Source organism: Lipotes vexillifer, unplaced genomic scaffold (genome assembly GCF_000442215.2).
Source record: "Lipotes vexillifer unplaced genomic scaffold, Lipotes_vexillifer_v1.1 scaffold1347, whole genome shotgun sequence".
Taxonomy (NCBI): Eukaryota; Metazoa; Chordata; class Mammalia; order Artiodactyla; family Lipotidae; genus Lipotes; species Lipotes vexillifer.
The window spans coordinates 837323-853810 of NW_006796201.1; the positions used below are offsets into that span (position 1 = coordinate 837323).

At 38.6% G+C, this 16488-nt stretch overlaps 1 protein-coding gene across 1 annotated transcript in view; it reads right to left on the reverse strand.

Annotated features, from left to right (window-relative positions):
• The window catches only part of CSNK2A2 (casein kinase 2 alpha 2), a 38719-nt gene that overhangs the window by 16997 nt on the left and 5234 nt on the right, over window positions 1-16488 (reverse strand). Inside the window, exons 2-4 of the mRNA XM_007468304.1 lie at window positions 12944-13045; window positions 10559-10609; window positions 827-886 (exon numbers count right to left, since the gene is read on the reverse strand). Coding sequence (XP_007468366.1) covers window positions 827-844 — 18 coding nt within the window. The 5' untranslated portion in view covers window positions 845-886; window positions 10559-10609; window positions 12944-13045. The remainder of the gene's footprint in view (window positions 1-826; window positions 887-10558; window positions 10610-12943; window positions 13046-16488) is intronic.

Below are 16488 nucleotides of genomic sequence, written 5' to 3' on the forward strand. Positions count from 1 at the left end.
AAAAAAAAAAAAAAAAAAAAAAAAAAAAGAAGGGGACTATGAGAAATGGCAAGAAAAGGATGTAAAATGCCATAAAATGCCCACCATCCCTGTATGCACGTCCTTCCACGATGTGACTTCAATGCTCTCCCCGTGAAAAGTGGAGTCTACTTCTCCACCCTTTGATTCTAGGTTTGGCCACGTGACTTGCTTTGGCCAATAGGGCATTAGCAAACGTGACACAAGCAGAGGCTTGAAAAGTGCTTACATATATCGCGGTTTGCCCTCTCTTGCTCTTAGGACCTGATGAGACCACCATGGGAAGCAGCCCAGACCATCCTTCTGGAGAATGAGACCTCAGCTATTCCAGCTTCTAACCCAGATACGTGAATAAGGCCATCCTGGACCATCTTGCCCTAGTCAAGTTGACCCAGATCAAAAGACTCACTCAGCCAACTCACTGAATTATGGGAAATAATAAATCATTTTTAAAAAGTCACTGAGTTTGGGGTGATTTGTTATGTAATGAAAACTAGTAGTAAGTATTAATTAAGCAGCAAAAACAAAACAAAATGAAAAACAGTAAACAAAAAAACCAAGGACCAACAAGAGTTATGTTCTAACCTCTGGTATAATGTCCCCAGTACCACTAACCTAACCATTTTTCTCAGCTCCTCTGAAGTTTCTATGTGAAGAGTCCACAATGGAGGCCTCATTGTAAGTTACCCCCCCATCCCAAACCAAAAAACACCACTAAATTCTCTGGGTATCAAGAAATATTCTTGAGGTCTCTTGAAAACTTCTTTAATGAATAGTCCTGAAAAGTTTCACCGTTTATGTCACTTACTTTAAGTAGTTCATACATATAAAACCGGATATCAAAGTCTGTCAGGATCTGGTAGAGTTGCTGAAACAGATTTCAGAAAACATTAAGTTAATTTAGTCTTATTGCATCTTGTTATCCAAAGTTGGTCATTATTCTCTGTAAACTTAGTGCTTAAGTCACTGAAGAATCCCAGAACTTTTTACTACCTGATCTGGAACAAATGAGGGCAAAGACTAAAGACAAGGGTCTAACACTTTGGTTTTCAGGAGAAAAAACGAAAGGAATTCCAAGGGGAGAAGAAAAAAAACATTTACACCAACTTGGATCTTTTAAAAACCTGTGTAATGCTCCATGATTTCAACACCCACAATTACATTATTATGAAGTCCAAGTTGTCCAATTGTCCTCATATGCTTATTGAACTTCAAACAAACTATCCCCACTGCAGCACCACAGTTTACTTTAGAGAACCAAGTTCCGAGCAGATAGCAGAATCTGAAAAACTTCATCAGCCCACATGGTAAAATGATGGCAAGACAGTCTGTTCATGAAACCCAAGGAAAATGAACTGCTATAGCATTTGGAGACGGCAAGAGACTTTAAAAAAAATCTATAACCTCCACTCCCTCAAAACCAATTCCAGGCTGGAAAAAAGAACACTCCATAGGCAAAAACTGATGGGAGCTAAAGACGTAAAATGTTTAGGGGGGAAAAAAAGGAGTGGTGGAGTGAGATGTTTAAAAAAAAGGAAGGAAGGAAGGAAAAAAGGGAGGGAGGGATGGATGGATGGATACCAGTTCTGAAAATGATTCCAGGCCTAAATGACATACCAATATAAGTTTTCGTAATTGGTAATCCAAAGACCCACTCACTGGGAGTTTTGTCTGTTTGTTTAATTTCAATTTCTAAGAGACGGAGTAGAATTTACGCATCCAGGTTCATTTAAATCATCACAAACCCCCATCAGAAACTATATTATTATTTTAGACAATCAATTCCAAGTAAATCTCTTTCCCCATCAGTCCAAGCAGCACCTTTTGTAAAATTAATCAGTACACCTTTATTAAACCTATTTTGTTTCTCTCTTTACTGGAAGACTCAAGCCATGTACGGAATCTCTTCAAGGAGCACAGAGCAGCGTATACAATGTGTTTGTGTAAAAAAGGAGGGAAAACTAAAACTACACATGCATATTTGTATCTGCAAGAACGACTTTTCACTGTGTACCACTTTATACTTTAGATTCATGTAAACATACTACCTGTTCAAAAAAATTTTTTTACAAAAAACAACAGATTTACCAAGAATCGAATCCAACATTTTTGAACACCAGGACTTAGCCTCTTTCTCAAATTTCCCCTTTTAAGTAAGAGTAATTCTCCCTCCAGCTTAGTAAGAGTGTCTGATTTCACTCATGGCACTGTAGAAAATGAACACATACTTTCCAGTATACTGGTGGTGGCTTGGAGCTGCTCCACTACTGAAGGCTGACCCTGCTTGGGACTGAACTGCATTTAGGCCCAATGGCATGAACGTGCCACCACTTCTGCTCCCGAGAGACTCAACTGCATAACAGCTAAACACCCAAGTGTTTTGTTCTCCCCCAGCTCTGCATAGCAAGAAAGGCTTCTCAGCAGCACACTGACAGTCTGTATGTACAGACACAGGCCGAAGATAACATCTCTTCGGGTGCCAAATCAGCTCTTCCTCTGAGAGTTAAGGAGATCACTCCCAGAGACTGTGCCAAGTTGAACCTCAAGTCAATAAACAGACAATGAAAGTGAAAAGGGCATTTTCTAATAACCCTCAGAGGACTAGAATATTCTATTTCCAGAAAACAAACATGGGCTATTTTATTATTTGGACCTTTATCCGCGGAAGGCTTTCCTCTCATACCATGCGGTACCTATCCCAAGCATCCATGCGAGTATTAAGGGATAAAAACAAATGTCCTTGGACTGCCAACACAGTATTTCTAGCTACTCTAACCAATATCAATTTTATGTAATGCAAAAAACACTAGCTGACTATAGGGTTTAGGCCTAATACATTACAAAGTCTTGAGTGACACGCTGATATTCACTTTTGTTTTTCAGGAGCTCTGGCAAGGAGGAGACCAAACTACACCTGTAACATTTTATCACCTGGGCCTGAAATTTAGGACTCACCAAAGTCCAGGGAGTAGCTTCCTCCAACTTTTGTAGCTCTTTCTCCACTGCAGCCCCCAGGAGTTCCCCACTCTGACCAGAGAAACCTGTCTTTGCCACCTCTGTTCTTCCCTCCCCCAAATCTAGAATGCCTGCCCCTCCCCCTTATCTGGTAAAGTCATAACCATCCCATCCAGGTGCCACAGAGCCCACAGTGGTCTCTTCCTTCTCTGAACCCCCAGGCTATTCACTGTTCTCTGGGGCGCTCACAGGACACCGACAGCAGCAGCATGCCTAGAGTTAATGTTCTGCACTCGGGTACTGGCGGTGACCTGAAGGTCTCAGGATACTTTCTCACTCTGCTGTGAACAACAAGAGGCTTCTTCACCTTGCCCACAAGCCAAGAGCCCCATGCCACCGCCCCTGCATATCGAGACATATGCATGCTGGGGAGGAACGGATGCCACAGCTGCTGGCAGTCACTGATTTGGTGATTAAAGATCTCTGAACTTTCCCTCCCTCAGGCATGTCAAGGGTCCACCGTACAACTGTCTGTGGACAGCAACTCTGTCCTTGCACAGCAGAATAACATGTTTTATATAGCCCACACCACGTGTGGCAATTCTGTGCTTGTACACAGAAGGCAGTCAATAAATGTCTTTGACGATGCTCACTAGTCAATGGGACAAAATTAAAACTGTCTTCAAGAAACAGAAGTACTAAGATTCCATGACAAATTAGGAAGGGAAATTTCACAAGAAGCACACTGCTCCTCCATTTTTCTTAGTCAGCTATGTGGAGAACATCCTTAACCAACCAACTGCAAAATGTTGTCAGGAGGTTAGTTTTATTAACATTTTCATAACGTAATTCACTTACCAAAAACAAAACAAGCCTATACTTCCTGGAAGATTACAAAGGTGCTGAGAAAGAAACTATTCACCAATCCTAGTTTGGTTCCAAAGCCTCAAACACACTGGCATTTCCCTAGAAGTCAGTTATACTCCAGGACTATTCCAAGGGCCCAAGGTAGAAATCTCCTGGGACTTTTAATTAACCTCAGAAGGTCCGAGAAGAAGAATGGGAAAAATGCAATTTGACCAAGAGAATCAGTGCCTTCTTAGTCTAAAATCAACATCCAGAAAGGAATGGCCACAAGTGGGCCTCACTCACGCTGTCTACACACAGATAGTTCTTCAGGCTCCAGTCGTGGTGCAGCTAGATTCCAAGGCCCCATCCCTAACGACTGTCATTCAGGAGGACTTCTCACTTCAAGAAGGTTCCCAGCCAGATGTGGGAATCACCAGCACAGCAAACTCTCACACTGCACACACAGCTTGCATATTCCCTGCCATACACAGCTCGGTCTATGTCCAGGAACCAGTGGTCCCCACGTAAAAGGAGAAGAAAAAGTGGGGGCAGTGAGAAATAAAGTAAAAGTGAAAAGTGCTGAATGCAGGAGGCACCCATTTTAGCACTGTTCACACATAACCCCAAGATCCAGAATGAAACCAAGGGCAACATTTTTAGAAACTTAAGGAAGCAGAAAAAATCAGTAATCAAGAACATCGAAGTTACTACAAATCACCCAAAAATGTCTTACAAAGAAATGACAAAATAATGTCAGTGATCTATAATAAAAGTAAATTTTGTTCCCCCAATTAAGGAAACTTTATTTAGTCTGTGAATGCACCATCTCCACATAAGACCCTAACAGCATTAACAAGGCCTCAAGATAATCAGGTAGTCAAGGCCTAATTCTATGTGAATGATATGAAATTTTCTACAGATTAATATGGGTCTACCATCTTCTCAAGATGGAGCCCATTTGGGATGTCTTAAACATTTTTTAAATGCCCAAATGATATACATTTTACTTAAAATATATACTTATTTTTAATGATACTTTTCCAAAGGCATAGAAAACTGAGAAGCATGTCTCAACAAAAACTCTTTCTACCTTAAAACAGTACCTTAGCTTCCTTGAGACAATTTTGAGTTTGCGAGTTTTCTGTAACTATTCATTCCAACTTTTAGAAACGGGCTTTTCCTATTCATTTGCTTTCAAATTTTGTCTTTTGTTCTAAGTATCACCATGTATCTTTTATTATCACTTTGACATATACGAAGCATAACTTATGATTTTAAGGAGAAACTGACCAAACCAGTACCACTACCACAAAATAAAATATCAAGGGAAAAAATTATCAAGGCCATAGAAGATCTGAACAAGATTTAAATTAACAAGCTTGATATAAAAAAATGACTGTGTACCAAAGCCACAAAGCAACCATCAACAAATTCCAAATAATCAACATTATACAGATCATGTTTTCTGGACACAGTGCAATCAAATTAGGAACCAACTAAAAGAATCATTAAAAAAAAAATAAACAAAAAAATACCAAGTGGATGCTGAATGGACATTCCCAGGACAATAATTACTGGGAAACTTTTGAATATAAACTCTATACTATATATTAGATGGCATCATAATATAAATATTAAATTTCTTAAGTGTACTAACAGTATTGTGGTTATACAGGAAAATGTCCTACCTAGTTCCAGTGATGGCATACTTAAAAGTGAAGTATCATGATGACTACAACTTACTTTAAGATGACTTCAACAAAAAGAAAGACAAAGAGGGGAGGGTGCGGAAGAGGTGAGAAATAACTACAAATGTGGCAAAATAATAACAGCTAGTAAATCTAGGTAATGTAAGGGTATTAACTGTGCTACTCTTTCCAATTTTCAGTAGATTTAAAATTTTTCAAAGTAAAAGATGTGGGGAGAAAAACCCAAATCCACAAGTTTGGAATCTGTACTTGTAATTTAAAAACTATACAGAAGTGAGTTACAGAACCATGGAATGTAGCTACAGTGGTGCTTGGGGTTGAACAGACTTAAAGCACACTTACTACCAATTAAGAAAGACAGAAACAAATCAAATGAGCTGACTTCAACTCAAGAACTTAACAGAAAAAAACAGGGAAAACCCAAGAAAGAAAATAATTAAGGAAGAAAGAAGAAAAGTTGGAACAAAATAATTAAGACAAGAGAAGAAACAGAATGAAATAGGAAACCTAACATAAACTCTCTGAGCACAAAACCAAAAGGCAATTCTTTGAAAGCATTAATTAAGAGATCTCTAGCAACACTGATTTAAAAAAAAAAAAAAAAAAAGAGAAAAGAGAGTAAAGGTACAAATAATATTACAAATGTAAAGGAAAGCATAATTACAGACATATTAAGTTTTTAAGTCCTAAGAGAATTCTATTAACAGCTTTATGCGAATATAATTTAAAGTAGACAACTTTAGAAATAATTATCCAAATAGACTCAGGAAGGATAGAAAACCAGGATAAAACTTTAACCAACAGTATGTTTTAAAAAGGAAAGTGTAGTTCAAAGTCTCCCTTCCCCACCTCAGAAGATACCTACTACCTAGGTCATCCCTATTTTATATAAACTTACAGAGAACAGAAAGGAAAAGCTATCTAACTTATGTTATGAAGTTAGTATAACCTTGATACCAAAATCAGAAAGACTCTACAACAAAAAGAAATTATAGATCAAAATTTATTATCAATTGTATCAATAAAAAATACTGAAAAGAACAGGCTGTGTCACTGTTGATTCACCCCTGATATTTAAACCAAGGACAAACCTTCTCTGGATGATACCTTAAAACCAGTTATTAATACACTTAACAGTAAAATTTAAAAAATACATAAAAACATCTTTTCCTAATAAGATGGACACAGGACAAAATAAGCCTGAAGGACACTGGACACTAAATCAACTGATTTCCCCACTTATGGCCTGTCATACTATCTGGAAAAAAAAGTAATTTTCCTGTTATGATTTGCTCTTCCAAAACACACATCTACTACCTGATATGTAAGATATTTTAAGTTAACTAAAATGGCACTGTTTGAACTTTCAAAGGGGACCTACAGTTTAATAACATGGCAGAACCAACCCATCCTACCTCTGTTTCTTCCCAAAGCTCCTCTAAAATAACTGTAAGATGGACTTCCCTGTTGCTTCCAGTGGTTAAGAATCTGCCTTCCAGTGCAGGGGAGGCAGGTTTGATCTCTGGCTGGGGAACTAAGATCCCACATGCCAAGGGCAACTAAGCCCACGTGCCGCAACTACTGAGCCCGTGCGCCACAACTAGAGAGAAGCCCAGGCGCTGCAACGAAAGATCCCGTATGCCACAACTAAGACCCGACGCAGCCAAATAAATAAATAAATAAATATTAAAAAAACAAAACAAAACCGTAAGAGGAACGGGGGGATTTACTCACAATGCTAAGAGAATGGAAGAGACAACAAACTTTGAAGCTATAAAACAGATGTCCAGTTGACTTAGCAGACCAAAAAAGCTGAGAATTCTCCCAACATTCTGCCAGCGGAGGGGGCCCAGTAGCAAACACTTCACAATGAAAAACTACAGAAAGGCTCAGGAATTGGTGACCCCAGGTATCACTGAAAAAGGGCAAAGAGATTGAGCTGAAAACAGGAAAATGAGTTTAAAAACACGACACTGAAAAGGGGGAATTAAGTGAAAGTCTACATGGCACTCCCTATAGGTCTCCTCAACTTGAGGCTACTAGGGATGCCGGCAGCCAGGCTTGCACTCTTGAGACAGGAGCTGACAATCAGTAATCAGTAATTTCATTACTCTACAGAGGGAGCAGACATTCAAAAACTGTGACATTTCAGACAACTGTAGCAGAGACAAAACCCCAAAACACCCCCCAAAAAGGAATTTGGAAGGAAAACAGAAAAAGACATGAAGAAGAAAACATAATGGGAAAAAAAACCCCACATATTCTCAGTGAGAAAATAGAAGATATTACATAAAACATAAAAGAACAGGATACTATTTTTAAAATTCAGAGAAGAAAATAGAACGCCAATATATGAAGTCTAACATTCGAATGAGTTCTAGAAAGTGAGAACAAAGAAGAAAGGGAAAAAAATAAAAGAACATTAAAAATATTTTTTCAAAATGGAAGGACATGGATTTCTATACTGAAAAAGCCCAGTAAGTCCCCAGAACAAAGGATGAAAGCAACCTGTATGAAAGCACATCACTGTGAAATTTCAGAGACTGAGAATAAAGAGAAAATACTAAAAGCTTTCAGAAGAAAAAAAACAAAAAACCCAGATTACATATAAGATGAAACCAGAATGGCTTCAGTGGTAATAGTGGTAACAATCTCTTCAAAATTCTGAGGAAATTATTAATTACAACCTAGAATTCTATATCACGGCAAATGTATTAATTGGGAGGATAAAATAAAGATGTTTTCAGATATGCAAGCCTCAAAAAACATCAATTTCCCATGACCCTTTTAAAGGAAGCTCCTAGAGAATATATGCCACCAAAACATCCTCTTTGTAGGAAGTAAGATTTCTCTAGGAATTAAAAACTGATCCTCTGTATGTTATTAAATCAACAGAACAGCTGTCAATTTAAGAAACACAAAGATACTGAAGTGAGGGACTTCCCTGGTGGCGCAGTGGTTAAGAATCCGCCTGCTAATACAGGGGACACGGGTTCGAGCCCTGGTCCAGGAAGCTCTCACATGCTGCGAAGCAACTAAGCCCATGTGCCACAACTACTGAGCCTGCACTCTAGAGCCTGAGAGCCACAACTACTGCGCCCACGTGCCACAACTACTGAGCCTGCACTCTAGAGCCTGAGAGCCACAACTACTGCGCCCACGTGCCACAACTACTGAGCCTGCACTCTAGAGCCTGAGAGCCACAACTACTGCGCCCACGTGCCACAACTACTGAAGCCTGTGCACCTAGAGCCCGTGCTCCGCAACAAGAGAAGCCACCGCAATGAAAAGCCCGTGCACCGCAATGAAGAGCAGCCCCCGCTTGCCATAATTGGAGAGAAAAGCCCGTGCACAGCAACGAAGACCAAATGCAGCCAAAAATAAATAAATAAATAAAAATTAAAAAAAAATACTGAAGTGAAATTTTTACATCTGTGGCTAAATAACTGGTAAAAATTCATTAAGGAAGCAGAAGCAGTGAAACCTGAGGGATTTCACTATGAAGTTCCATTGAGACCAGCTTTTAAACTTCTGCATTAGGAAAATGTTTGGTTTCATTAAAGCCTATTTCCTAAGAAACACATTCGCAATCATGTACATCTTGATAAACCTCAGTTGTTCACAGCAAAAGTGTGATCAGTTACATGTATCAGCACAGTACTCTACCAGCTAAGCAGTGCTCTGCTAGTTAATGAAAAAATTTACATCCCACTTTTTAGAGTTCACCTTTAAGGAGTCACATCAACAAGGAAACTTGTTACAAGTGGGAAAAGCCATCCAATTGTCCCTCCATATTTGAGGATTCAACCAACTGCGGATTGAAAAAAAAAAAATTCCAGAAAGTTGAATTTGCTGTGTTCCACCAACTATTTACATACCATTTACATATTAGGTATTACAAGTAGTCTAGAGATGATTTGAAGTATACAGGATGACATGCATACATTACGTGCAAATACTATGCCCTTTTTATTGATATATAAGGGACTTGAGCATCCTCGGGTTTTGGTATTCCTGGGGCTCCTAGAACCAATCACCAATCCCCTATGGATACCAAGGGATGACTGCACTGAATATAAAACTTGCTTATTGTTTTATAAGTCATAATATCCACTTTTGCTTATTTTCACTAATTATTTTAGAGTGATTACCAAAGAAAAAGTAAATGTGAGGATAAGATTCTTTTATTTTCACCCCAAAGCATCACTCCCCATAGCATCAACTTTCAACTGCTGATTTGGTTTTGTCCTAACTTCCACCAAAACAAAATCACAAGCCTTTCAAACACTGGCAGAGAATTATATTCACCTAAAAGTTCTCTAAATGCCCCTAAAAATCAACACCACTATTTGTCTTTATATTGGTTTTCATATTATGCTCTACCATGTCCAGTATGCCTGGCTCCTTATCAGAACGTTGCAGTGTTTGAACAAAAATAAAAACAAATTCACAAAAAAACAGCTTAAAACCACGCTTTTGGAACACTTTAAAGTCTAAATTAACATGCCTTATAAACATAAGAAATATAAATAACCCAAAATAGGGCTTTTCTAAAGCACCGTGACTCTGTCATCTGCTTTGTACACAGTGTGCATGAATACACATGCCATCTGACAGCTTGAATCCAAGGTACTCCAAGGTACTATACTGACTTGTTTTCCACACAAGTCCCATATCCATTTATCACTTCCTAACAGTAATATAAGATTTGTAGGAAAATTAAAGTTAACACCTACCTAAAACCATGTTGTCTACAACAGGAGCATTATAAATGAGGCATTAACTTAGACCCAGCCCAGCAGCTCTCCCCAGAGTAAGCAAGGCAAAGAGGGACGAGTAATTCCACCTGTGCAAGAACCTAACCACTTTCTGCATTCTGTAGTAATGCTTTAAGGAATCCAATATTATTTCCTGCTCTCACCAATGACCTTTCCTGGCCCCCTTGGGTTCTAGAGTATCAAGAGTGCTTATCACCACCTCCCCACTCCCCATTAACCCCATGTCAGAAAGAAAAAGTATATACGCACCTTAAAATCTGTATTATTGATATATTCAAATACCAAAGCTGGTGTCTTTGACTGAAAGAGAGAATATTAATGCTTTGTAAGTTTCAAACAATAAATGTAATTTGCTTCTGTTGTACAGGCCCACCCCAAATCCCACTTAGATGAAAGAGGTTCACTCATCAGGGAGACCCTATTAGGAAAGAATCCTCTTGAAATTTTAAGTTTGGAATTTGCTTCAAAACAACTGGGGATGGTGGTTGTTGGGAAGTGGGTGGGGTATAGATGAAACAAAGTTGGCCACAAGCTGATTAACGTGAGCTGAAGTTGGGTGATGTGTGCAGGGAGGTTCATTATACTATTCATTTTATTTTGTAAATGGTTGCAAAATTTCATAATAAAGGTTTTGTTTTTGTTTTTTAAGAAGAGTTGTATTCTCTGACCAACCTGTCAGTGGGCCTGGCACATTATGTGAAGATTTATACTCTGCAGTGTTCCAGGTTGCCAACTACAAAAGGAGTGTTACGTTTTCATCTTGGGTTAATGAGCCAGATGCATTTTACAGAATTATCATAGGTCTTGGGAATTTATTACTGGTCTTTTTAGGATCCAGAAAAGTCTATAATTATCAGTAAGGTAGAATGTGAAATTACTGCCTTGGCTAGGGACAATTAGAGAATGTCTCACTTTACAAAGATGTGTTTCCCCCACAAATCATATAAAATCAAGTATTTTTGAGTACTATAATCTTTAATGCAATGAGTACAAAATGTTCAATATTTCCTTGTGTAAATACAGATGTTCAAAAGTCACATCTACCTAAGTAAGGTAAAATAATGCTAACTGGCAGTAACAAGCTTTCAAAATTAAGAGAAAAGCAGGGGCTTAAAGGGTTATAGGAAGAAATAAAATCATCTTGGAAATCTTTACAGCTGTGAAGTTTTGCTCAAGGAAGCAAGTAAAAGTTACCTAGGAAATAGGCCACAGTGCATGCATGCAAGTCTTTGAGCAAGCAGCAGACCTGGTGCAAGGATTCCTCACTGGCCCAACGTTGAAAGTTTCAACAAGACCACCAGATCTCTCTATAAGCTGGGAGCAAGCCTGTCCCCCTACAAGTTAGGGGATGAGGGTTCCCTATTGGTTTTCGTTCACCTTGATTTACTTGCGTTACATATCATGTAAAACACATACATGCTTTATGTAACAAATTACAAAAATAGTAAGACAGGAATCCTTAAGTTCTGTTAACTTAAAAAAAAAAATTATGTAGTCCAGAGTTAGTCAATGTAAAATCAATCTGAGCTGACACGGTTGGGATACATTTTTAATGCCTCAGATAGAATCCAGCATACAACCATCCTTCTCAATCTTTTCAGGGTCCAAAAGGAAAAACTTTTTTTTCAATTCAATGATACTGTGTAATCTTGGCAAATTACTTAACTTCTGCAGACTTCAGTTTTCTTATCTATACAATGTGACAATGTGGACAATAATGTTACCCACCCCACTGAACTGTTGTGGGGATTAAACGACATGATACCGTTATTAAACACTCAGAACAGTGCCTGGCACACAGTAAGCATTCAATGCATGTTAGCTACATTTTTATGTGGATGTCTTTAGCAGATAGAAGCAAAGACCTACTTCTTAAAAAGCTATCATGGGAGAACAGGGAAATATTCGAGGTATAACAGGTAAAGAACAGAAATTGAATGGGAAGCTTGGCTAATCATAAACACTTAAGGTTACGTTACTCCCAAGGGAGAGAGAAAACAAAATTAAACAGCACATCTAAAATGGCTAAAAATTAAGCATTTTAACAAAAATATTTAAATTGCATCTGCATATACAATGTGAGCCCCGATGGTGGATGCTGAATTAAAGACCAGTATGAGAAACAGCAAGACAGTGACCTCAAGGGGTCTGTGGGGCTGTTCAGCTCTCTATGGCAAGTGTCCACATGGAGACACTTCCTATTTCCTTCTATAAACCCAGATTTTCAAACGTCAGGCTTACTTAAGTGAGGTAAAATAATGTTAATTGGCAGTAATAAGCTTTTAAAGTTGGGAGAAAAGCAGGGCCATAAGGAAATATTCAGCAAACGTTTGTGGGCCAAATCAAAATAATGAGGTAATAAACCTGGGACAGGGATTTTTTTCTACATAAACTTTTAGGTTCCATAAAAGTGGTGGTGGCTATTTTATCATTGGGCCACCATGATTTTTTCTGGTTTTCAAAATCAGTTAGTAGTAGAGACAAACACAATCATTCCCACTATATTATAATGATGTTTCCCATTATTTTCAGGTTTTGTGATGACATACACACACACACACACACACACACACACACACACACACACACACACAAACACACACACACTCTCTCCCGCAACCACCAGGCACCTACCACAGGGTCCTTCACGGTGTCAATCAGCTTAATGATATTTGTTCCACCACGAAGGTTCTCCAGAATCTTAACCTCTCGTTTTATCTTCTTTTTCTTCACTGGCTTAAATACACAAGAGTAATCAGAAGTAAGACTCCTTTTGAAGTTAATAAATAAAACTTTAAAACAATGTTTATATCAAATGGATATCGTACTATCTTGCACACTGTGTTATGCTAAAGGGCATGTCTAAATTAGAAGAAAAAAAAAGAAAAGAAAGAAAGAGATAAAATGGGCCTGCTCATAAGAATCAAATAATTCATGGACTCATATAGCTTATGTGTCAAATCTTTAAGTAGTTACATTTAGGGCACATAAAATTTTGAATACCCATGTCATACTTTAAAAATAAAATGCTTACTAGATAACTAACTGCCAAATGGAAAATGTTATAGCTCTGAACAGCTGTCTATCATGCACTCACAAATGGAAAAACTGAAACAAAATGGTGAGACACCTGCTCTTCCAACGGGTTGCATGTAATTTTGTCTTCTAGGAGTGAAGACCAGTTCACTGACATCAAGTTACAAACTTGTTTTCCAGCTGCTGGCTCCCATGTCCTGTCTCCACTCCCATTTCCTTAATATCTAGAATCTGAAATCAGTTCAGAGCTAGTAAAACTTCCCAAGAGATCCCATTCCTAAAGAAAGAGATGATGGGTCAGCAAAGGAGAAAACTGACCTCTGACACAGCAGTGACTGAAAACTCCCACTACCTACAAACCTTTCAATCTGCTGGATAGAAAAATCAAAAACCTTAATCAGAAATACTAGCATTATATATGTTATTTCTTGTCTTAAATGGGCTAAAGAGTTTGAAGAAGAATAAAAGTAGTAACGGAAAAATAAGCATTATCATAATCAATCATGCTTTATAAAGTACTTATAAAGTACTTAAACACTGACTGGTATATAGGAAGCAGTCAATAAATGTTAGCTTTATTATTTTCAAAATTTTAGTTAGTAATAAATCATATTTCATCCTCACAAAATTCCTATGCAGTAGACTCAGGAAAGTTGAGCTATTTGCCCAAGGTCGCACAGCTAATCCTAAAAAGTGGGGGCAGGATTCTAATCTACACAACCTGACTGTAGGCCTCACTCTTAGCCACTGTGCTTTCATTTCCCAAGTGTGGCTATGGAAGAAACATAACTGAGGAAAAGGAGTATTCCACCACTGAGACACTGTTATAAAAGCACAGGCAAAGAGAGTCCAATGGATTAGCCATGAAACAAGACTGAAAAAGCCTGTGTGTATGTGGTGCTGGTGGGATGGGGGGAGATGTAATATACACACATGCCAGAGAAACCTCTTGTTGGTCACCGAGCTACAGCTTTGAACACACAACAAAACAGAGGGATTATGAAATACAGAGCACCTGTATCACCTGTAAGAGGGTGCTCAATTGAGAGACTGGAATCTGGCTGCAACCTTCCAAGCCAGCTGCCACAATCATGTCCACTCCACTTTGTCAGGATCTTTAGTAGAATGGATCTGGCTACTGCGGTTCTTCCCCACGTCCACTTAGGAATTTTACTCCTTACTTCCCTTTTTCATAATTACAGAGCTCAATACTCTGGGAAAATGAAGCACTTGAATATGAAGTACAACTTGGTCAGAAAACACCCAGAGAAGAGGATATGCTATGAAATAAGTAGCCTATAAGCTTCAAAAATGTCAGTGTCATGAAACACACAGACTGAACAACTATTCCAGTTTAAAAAGATATGACAACTGAATAGAACACATGGTCTGGGATTTTCCTTTGCTATAAAGAACACTGTAAGGACAACTGGCAAATGAGAATGAGAGCTGTAGATTAACAGCACTGCATCAATGTTAATTTCTGATTTTTGATCATGGCATTGTGGGTTATGTAAGCAATTGTTCTTGTTTTTAGGAAATAGAGGAAATTAGGGATGAGTGCAATTTCCTCTCAGGCACTTAAGACATGTAAAAGAAATATAATTATTTATATGCACACACATACACATCTACGTGTGTGTATATCTATCTATATATATACACGTGTGTGTATATATGAAAGAGTGAGAGAGAAGGATAAAACAAATGTCAATATTTGAGAAATCTGGGTGAGAGATACAGCAATTTTTGCAATTTTTCTGTAAGTCTGAAATTTTGTTAGTAAGTTAAAAGAAAAATAAAAGCTGGCTATCATATCTAAAAATTTAGCCGATACCAGTATATTCAATGTAAGAAAATTCTAGAGTCAATAGTGTAGAATTCTAGAGTCACTATTGGAAAGCAGTTACACATCTGTGGGAGTGGCAACAGAGGGAGAAAAACACAACGGCCAGAAGAAGCCTGTGTTCACCAAAATCCCTCCTCTCCCTCTAGCAGTGAATTAGTACAGGGGTAACCCATTAAATAAGTTGCTCCTATGACAATGCCCCATATAAAGCCTTGCTTTGTTCTCCCGTTATTCAGCAGCAGATCAGGCAGGCACCCAGGTCCTAGACAACCCAGTTAAGATGAACATATTCTTCATTATGTCTAAAGGTAACCTATAGAGCACGTGAAGCATATTTTGTTACCCAATTGTCACCTGTCCAATAATTTCCCAAACTAGAGACTGGGGACAGCAGGACAATTCTGAAGTGGCACAATGGAGTCACACTGCAGCTGGAGTTCTCACATACTGACAAAAGACCAAGAGACTGTAAGAAAAAGGAGAGTGATGTACAGCTCAGGACACTCCCCTCCAAAGCAGGGGCACCAGGTCTCTACAGGACCCAGGCTACGGGTAACTCCCTTTAGCCTCAAGCTCACTCCTCTGAACCTAAGAGATGCTCCAGAAGCTGAAAAACCAATGAGCTCCTAGGGAGTGAAAGCAAAGATTTAAATTCTATAAAAAGAATTGAAGAGAAAAAGTTAGGATTTATAAGGGAGGATCACTGCATCCGAAGGAAAATAGACCATGAATTTTTATAGAAATAAGGATGCTCTGACCCTCTAGCCCACTGTCTGCATTCATTCACCATCACTAAAGTGGAGAATACATTTCCATCACAATCTCATCATTTCACATTTCATCCTGCATGCTAGAAAAAGCCTCTGTCTCACCTAAGGTTCATTTATTCCAATTCAGAGAATATCTGGTTCTAACTGAATCAGTTTAGCTGTTTAACAAAACAAAAAAAAGGAAACTCAAAGTCTAGTAGATAAAATGGCAAAAAAGAAATTAAAGTATTAAATCAAGTTTCAATAATAAATTAATTTTGGCACACACCTAGAGAGAATATTTAAAGGGGAAAAACTCATTTAAAATGTTCCATGGGGCTTCCCTGGTGGCGCAGTGGTTGAGAGTCTGCCTGCCGATGCAGGGGACACAGGTTTGTGCCCCAGTCTGGGAAGATCCCACATGCCGTGGAGCGGCTGGGCCCGTGGGCCATGGCCGCTGAGCCTGCATGTCCGTAGCCTGTTCTCCGCAACGGGAGAGGCCACAACAGTGAGAGGCCCGCGTACCGCAAAAAAAAAAAAAAAAA